Source organism: Mesitornis unicolor, unplaced genomic scaffold, assembly GCF_000695765.1.
Source record: "Mesitornis unicolor isolate BGI_N332 unplaced genomic scaffold, ASM69576v1 scaffold18233, whole genome shotgun sequence".
NCBI lineage: Eukaryota > Metazoa > Chordata > Aves > Mesitornithiformes > Mesitornithidae > Mesitornis > Mesitornis unicolor.
Window position 1 is genome coordinate 11,499 of NW_010175551.1, and position 7,975 is coordinate 19,473.

At 43.7% G+C, this 7,975-nt stretch overlaps 1 protein-coding gene across 4 annotated transcripts in view; it reads right to left on the reverse strand.

Moving 5' to 3' along the window:
* Window positions 1-4,685, reverse strand: part of SERPINE2 (serpin peptidase inhibitor, clade E (nexin, plasminogen activator inhibitor type 1), member 2) — a 10,295-nt gene extending 5,610 nt beyond the window's left edge. For 2 of the 4 annotated variants that reach the window (XM_010181436.1, XM_010181435.1), the window contains exons 1-3: window positions 4,410-4,685; window positions 1,737-1,964; window positions 472-669 (exon numbers count right to left, since the gene is read on the reverse strand). In XM_010181436.1, coding sequence (XP_010179738.1) covers window positions 472-669; window positions 1,737-1,964; window positions 4,410-4,665 — 682 coding nt within the window. In that variant the 5' untranslated portion in view covers window positions 4,666-4,685. Of the gene's footprint in view, window positions 1-471; window positions 670-1,736; window positions 1,965-3,103; window positions 3,224-3,695; window positions 3,717-4,409 lie in introns of all 4 variants that reach the window. The other 2 variants (XM_010181433.1, XM_010181434.1) reach the window with 2 other exon arrangements.
* Between the last annotated feature and the right edge of the window lie 3,290 nt (window positions 4,686-7,975).

Consider the following 7,975-nt stretch of genomic DNA (forward strand, 5'->3'; position numbering starts at 1 on the left):
CACTTGTGACTCAATTTGAATTTGAAGAGCAGCTTCACACCTTGAGAGATGTGGCCAACATGCTAACCCTGTACTCCTTTGCCTCCCACGGGGCTGGGGACTGTGCAAGACCCATTTCTTTATTATTCTTATTCTCACTGCTTAAAAAAAATAAGCATTTCCACTTACTGCAAAGCTTAAGCAACATGCAAAATTCTCAGTTTGGGTACTTCAGATTTTCCTTTTTGAAGGCAACAGGATAAGGCAAGTACTACAGAGTATTCAGCCTTAAGCACCTGTTAAATACCTGGCACAGCAAGCTCATCCATACCTCAGCAGTAGGAGATGCTTCTCTAACACAAAGCCTCCTACCTCAGCTACAATAAGCAATATAATTAAACAGCACATATACAGCAAACTCTTGTTTCAGTTTGAAGGAAAAGAGCAAGTTTTACAACAATTGGTGGTGGTAGTGGGAGTTCCTGAGCTTACCACAGCGGAAGATGGATAACTGGGACAGCATAGGAACTTGGTAGGTCTTCCCATCAGCTCCATAAAACGGACGTTTCTTTGTATTTTCAGGTCGAAATCGTGATTTCCATAAGCCCTTGAAATACACAGCATTTACTAGAACCAGTCTGGTCAAACTGCCATCAATGTCATCTGGAGCTACAACCTGATCGATCATACCTAAAAGAAATAAAAGGAAGTCTGAGTATTTGCCTCATAACACTGACCAAGTGCTCCTTAAGAACCTGAAGCATGTGTCACTTTAGACCTCTTGATCTGTGAGTATGCCAACTCCTCATGGGGCCATATGTTTGAAGTCCATAAAGCCAACAGTATTCTCTGTCAAAAAGTAAACCTTTGGGATAATTAGAAAGCAAATTCTCTTACTAATCACTAGACTGATGTTCTAACTGGCAGGGCTTTACCCTTTCCAGCAGGTCTAAGCAGATCTAAGACTCAAATGAAACATGTTACAGCGGCAATAGCTTCACCTGAAGAATTTCCCCATTCACATACTGCTTGCAACAGTGCTATAGCAAAACCAGTGATGTGGTAGAGAAAGAATTTGACAGCCTCACTTCACAAATGGTACATCCAACATCATCAACATGCTCTTCACATCCAGGAGGCACTGGCTTTAACTCCAAGAGACACCTAACATGTGGTTCACCTAGACTAGGAATACATTACAGAACACGATCTCAGGTTTTAGCATATGTGATCTTGACAACTAGATGCCAAGACGCTTGAACCACAAGGAGTTCTGTCAAGGCAGGATTAATTAAAAACCCTCCACTAAACATGATTCCTAAGTACAGGGGCATAATTTGTAAGAGTTTAGGGCACTAAGAGCAAAAGCTGAACTGCTCTACAGCTTTCTACAAGTCTGATTTACTGAGTCAAACATCTGAGTTGCGTGAAAGCATCTTTTACGTTTGAGAAAGCATAGCTCCAAGAGAACTCTGCTTGATTTCTCACCAATTGTATAAAAGAAAGAACAGCAGAAGCTCCCCTGATCCCATGGACAGATGGACACAGACATACACATGAGGATGGGCACCAGACAGGCACATCTGCTGGGATAGTGGGACTGCGGATTCCTGGCCCATCAGCTCTAAAACATGCCACCTTAAAGACAGCTTTGGGCCAACAGGCGCAGCTTTTTCTCCCTCCCCATCTTTCCAACTGGATCTGAGACGTCTCAGACACCAACCTACCGTACACAAAAAGCACGCACTAATACTTACCCCTTGTTTCATTTTTCACCCACTGGTTGATGGAATCACACGCTGCATTTGGGTCCTCAAAGTCCACACTCTTGACACTGCACTGAAACACTTCTCTGTTCCTTGTAACAAAAGGCACTTCCATTTTAAAGCCACTCTTTGCAAACACTGCATTAGCAATTGTAACAATGTCTTTATTCTTTTTTGAGACTATGAGCCTGCTTATCTTCTTCAACGCTTTACCAACTCCTAGTTGGAAAGAACAGCAAGTTTAATTTAGAATAAGATGATGAACAAACAGTTACCTTATATGCAACTACTAATGACATGAAAGGTCAGACACGTTAAGTGCTGGACTAGCAAAGGATACCAAAGCAGGCATTCTGAGAGGCCTTCCGAAATACTCATCTGGGATCTCTTATCTGAAGAGCACTACTGTTTCCCAGCAAAAACATGGCCTTCCTTGTGATGCCTGAAGCCCCTCTAACTGCTCAGAATGCAACCCACAGTGCTGGGGATAATAGTGGATTGTCAGTCTCAGTGTGGAGCTATTCCATTCCAGAAAATATTACATGTCACATAAGCCCAGGTCACCCGTCAGTTCTGCGACGGTGACAGAGCAAGTCGAGGGCTCAGCCTGCTCACTCAGAGCCAACAGGTCTGCAGGATTAGGCAGGTGGTCTTGAACCTCGGAGTGCAAAGCAGAAGTTGTCTTCTTACCATCCTTCCTTTCCATTTACTGGAGAATAAAGGAAGCTGTCAAGATTTCCAAGGTTCAAGTCAAGTTCTAGTTTCCTTGAAGACTAAATTAGCTATAAGCATGAGTCAATCCCTTAACACATGAGCTTGCCTTTAAAAAATGAAAAAAAGGGAAAGCAGTAGGTTCTAGTGCTTACAGTCGAGATCCTTAGGACCTGAAAGCAGCTCGTATCAAGTGCGTGCTCGCTCCTTCACTGGCATGAGAGAAGGCATATGGCAGCACAGAAGAACTGCTATGTACACCAGATTCATAAGCCATAACAAGGGGTGAGTGCCTGTCTACACAGGGAAGCTCTTGCCAGGCAAGCAACGTCATTTTCAACCATTACTCTAAACAGGATTCTTGGGTGGCTGTTTTTATAGCAGTTATTAATGGGCTCACTCTGTTTCCCAATACAATCTAGGCAGAAATATTTCCAGACTGCTTCCTTATGTAGGCAAACTTGAGATAAGAGATACGAAGGGAATAAATTAGTTCAGAGTTATTTTTTTTTAGCTGCATATAAGAAAAAAAAACCTCAGATGGCTTTGCTGTTTCATGTGTAATGAATGCTTTAGTAGTACCATTTGCATGAATTTCTATATGTTCACTCTCCAATATTATGGGCAAATTCTTTTGGAGAACATACCATAACAGAGGTTCTCAAACTTTATTCTGTGGACCACTGGTGGTCCACGGAGCACTTTCTGGTGGTCCGGGGAGAGCTGGCTGGTCTCATGATGCTGGCTCTCCTCTTTGCTTCCAGCTGCTAAATTGCATTAAAAGACAGCTAAAGATAAATTCAATACTTTCCAACTATTACCTTTCCAAAGAAGCAGTTGCTGCAGTTGCCAAAGGACTGTAAGGCAATCATGAACAAGAGTGGAGGTCTGTGCAGAGAGATAGGTAGCATCCCATAACAAGTCTCTGTAACAAGGTACTGGCTACCTTCTAAGGAGTTTGAGAACCTCTGTGTCTCACAGCTAGGATTAGAAAGTGCGCAGGCCAAATAAAAGCAGTGGATAAAATGCCTCAAAGTTTTTGAAAGTACTTATATTTTGAGCATTCAAGTGTTCCTAAAGTTGGTTATCCCATGAAGAGATTTCAATCTACCACATTTAGCTCTTACGCTGACAAATTGTTTGTTTGTACTTTAAACGCAGAACCAAAACAGCAAAGCAAATGAAGACAGGACAACATGTTATAAGACAATGCTGCTCAAGACTTAAACGTGCACTCACCTCTTGGAGGGTCTGCTATTCCTGGAAGGAGGGCAGAATGCTGGCACTAAAATGTTAAGTCTTGGTGGCAAACACTCACAAAAATACTCAGCATGCAAAGTAAAGCAACGAGAGCCTTCAGCCTACAGAGTCTCGAGGGGCAGACATTGGCAGAGGAATATAAACAGATGCATGCAATGTCAGGTACAGAGACAAGCAGAAATGGCTGTTTCAAGAAGGCAGCACTATAATAACTACAGATTCAGGGATCCTGACAGCAGGAACAAGCGAACAAAGCTGAAGAGCATCAAGGTGAAAGTATCAATTGTACAGTTAGTATTTGCATTGCTTTCAATGTGGAGATGAGAAATATTCTCTTGCCCTGTTATCTAAGGAGTGGCACGTTCAGTACAGCCCGATATGTGGTAGAACAGCCTTTCTGCATAGCGCTGGCCTGGGCCGTCATCCACACTGTTCTCAGAAATCAATTTTGCAGGAATGAAAGCAGCTCTAGCCAGGACCCTGCAGTCATTAACAAAGCAGCTTATAAGCCAGTTGAAGTACATGTACATGTCCATACTCAAATTGCCAATTAACTTCAAGCGTGTCCATTTAGTGCTTTGGTAAACACAGTTAATTGGTGTATGATGCAGTCTACCACACTTGGAAAGCCATCTCAGAACAGCATGAGGATTCTGACAACACACACCCAAAACCACCTTAGGAATCACTGACCATTTACGCTGTATCTCATCACAGTTGTCAGCTGCTTCTTTGTCTTGCCATCAGCACCCAGCTGCAGCACCCCCAGGACTGATGCAATCCCATGAGGAGAAACAACAACATTGTCCTGAGGCTTAGCTTTCACTATCTGATTGAAGACCTGGATTCCAACGTCAGAGCTAAGTTCCTCCAGAGGATAAAAACTGAACTGGGAACATACAGATGTTAACGTCCCAAGAACAAACAGAAGTGGGAAGCGCCAGTTCATGATTTATGGTTGGAGATACCTGCAAGAAAACAAGAGGGGAAGTTAAGTCGGTTTTCTTAAGTACAGTATTTTTAATTTCAACTTAGATTCTTAATCTAAAGAGCAAGCAAGTCTTGCACGTGCTTTGCACACCATTCACAGAGCTCTGGCAATGGGACTCACATCTGCATTTTACTGCTACTGGTATTTAGGTCTAGGGGTTTTCAGAAGCGGAGAGAACTATAAAACATCTAGATATCAATGACTATATAACAAGACAAAAGCCACCAAGCTGGAAGACTACCTCCCACTGTACACAGGTTCAGTTAAATGGAGTCTTGTCACTCTATTTGAACTGCCCTTTAGGATAAATTAGTGCTGCAAAGCCTTGTGGTATGGTCCTCACCCACTGAGATGTGATGCACAGTACATTTAAAGATCATTTTCTGCAGGGAAAAAAGCATGTATACATATGCAAACAGACCTTCTGTTGTGGGAATTTACACCTGTCTAGAATAATAAGTTAACTGCATAACTGGCATTTTCCATGATGGAAATACAGAGGAAGACTTTCAGATTTTAAAATGCAAGGTTAAGTTTGAATTTTAGTCTGTACTTTTCCATTTAAGAAAATTCAGCAGCTAACGAGTACAGAAGGAAGTTCACGTTCAGAATGGGCCAGTCTTCACCCCTGGATATAACACCTAACAGAACTCACTATCGTTACACCCATGACCTCCCAGGAACTGAGGCACAAGCAGCAGCCACAGTTTGTTCAGGACCTTTAAGCAACTGATTAGAGAACCAAGCCCGAATCTTAAACACTGGGTACTGTAACTACTAAGCTGTATTTCCTCCTTATAGAAGTGCATTTAGTCTTTTTATTTATTTATTTTTAATTTTTTTCCAGGGCAAAAAGATACTAACAGGAATAGCAACGCAATAATCTCCTGTTCTGTGAAATTAGGACCCCTGCTCAGCTTTGAGAAGTTCAATCACCACATTTTTATTTGAAGACCTTTCAGTTGCACAGGAGTCCTGACTCCTGTTTCCAGATCAACCAGCAGGCCTGTTCCCCCACTGCGCTGACTTGGGCACTCCAAGAACACGCTTAGGTGTCAGGCCTCTCAAACACACCAAGAAGTCAACTAGATCTCTAGCTCACTGAAGGCTAATCAGGCCGCAGAAGGTGTACAACTGATTAAAGTGTTACTTGCATACCACACACAAAAACCAAAATTAGGTCTCTCCTCCCCTTGAGCCCCCTGCTCAGCATCGGACACTTGCTCTTCTGGCTCCAACAGCCGCTGAAGTGGAGGCCAGCAGAGAGGCAGCACGCAGAGGGGGAGCATTTAGGCCGAGGCGTTATTCACAGCCACCTCCCACTCACACGATAGGGCGGACTGCACCAAGGAGCTCTGCCATTGCACTGCCTACCTACGCTAAAAGTTCAAACCACGCTGAAGCGCTTTATTACCAGAAAACCAGCTGGTGTTTGTACAGATTCATTTAATCGTCTTTTAATAGCATGTACTTTAACTGTGCTGAAACACTTCAAAGTAACAAATACAGCATTTCCACTTTCTCCCACACCATTTCAGGGGACGGAATTGGCTTCGTCAAGAGTTTGCCACTGCAGCACAGAATAAGCCAAACACTGAACATGAAATAATGCAGGAGTTGAGACATCCATCCTCCCCAACCCAATTGCATTGGTTTAGCTGTGACCAGAGGAACCTGTTGGGCAGATTTAAGTTATGCAAGAAAAAGTGAAAAGGGTGTCCTACAAAGCAGGTTAGCAGCCCGCCCACTAATTAACAGTCTTTCCCATCAACCTACTAATTCCTCAAGCACACTGGAGTCACTGAAGTACAATTCTTTCCAGAAGAGCCCCATACCAGCCATCAAACTGGCACTACTCAAGCTTACCCTGAAAACACGACTGGATTTGGGTGGCTGCAGCTGAGACCTGCAGGAGGAAAACCCAAACACCATCTGACTCCCCTTGACACAGGTTACCCAAGTCACTTCCTAGCTTTGCCTTGCACCCCCCACCACTGGCTACAGCAGGAAGCAGTCGTGGGGCTGATCGGCTGCCTGACAAGGCAAGTGAACTTGTAATTCTTTTTTTATTAAAAGTGTTAAGGAACATTATTAGGAGTTATTTGATATTAACACAAGCAAGCCACGTAAGATCTCCAGGTTTGCTCTTGGGAGAAGGATCCCCTCTCTCCCTACAGGGATGGCAATGCTGCCTTGCAGGAGGCAAGTGTGGCTTGCCACTCCTAGAGAAGCTAGGTTTTGGGTTTAAGGGTTTTCTTTGGTGGTTTGGTAACCATCTCTTTTCGCTACCAGGAGACCCAAGCAGCATTTTAAACAAACCTTCTTATCCTAATATTAATCAGGCTTTCACCTTTACATAGCACTTTGGCAAAATTCTCAGTAGATGTACTTCCAGGCAAGCAAGCAGTTAACGGTGCAGTATGGCCTGTCTCAGGTATGGATGGAGACTGTGGACAGTGACAGACAGCACAATCAGAACACACAATTTAAGCTGCAATTTGTAACTCTGCTCTTGATTGAGGCAGCTCCACCTGATCCAGCCAGCAAGCCAGAAGAGATTGGGCTATTTTGAGCCTATCTACCCTTGATACATTATATTGCCAGGAGTATATTATAAGGGCAAAGACAAGAGTGACACTTGCATGAAACCAAATGAAACAATGTTTTATCGCCACTTAGGTACTGCATCTGCGCAGGCCTAATTTAAGTCGGACATTTCTCTCTTCTTTGCCTTTACCACAATATATGGCAGGTCCCAAGTTTTCTACTTCACTGGTGACAGCCACTGCTAGACTCAGGTGACAGCTACCAACAGCCTGGCGTTTTCCCCATGACGCGTGTGAAGCCTCGTCAAAACAACACAACCCTGCTCCCAGGGCCACTGCTGCAGGATTTTATTTTTGGGGTTTTGTATGTTTGTTTGTTTCAGGAAAAAAAACCCTATTACCTCCTGCACCTGGTTTCCCCAGAGGCCTCCATGCTTGCCCAAGGTCTCCCTCCTGCAACACCATCAAGGCAGGCTGGTCTCCATTTCGGAGCACAATCTCTAGCAGACACCTACTCAGTAAGTGAAACAAAGCTGTGCAGTGCTCTGAGTACAGGAAGAGTAAAACAGCCCTTCAGCATCAGTTATAGACCAGTCGCTTCTTGGCCCTGCCATGCCCATTGCGTGGCTTTACCAGCTAACTGAGGAACTAATTTCACTTGAGCAGAAGTGGCACTCATATTATTAATGCTTCTGGCATGAATTTCAGTGTAATCAACTTCT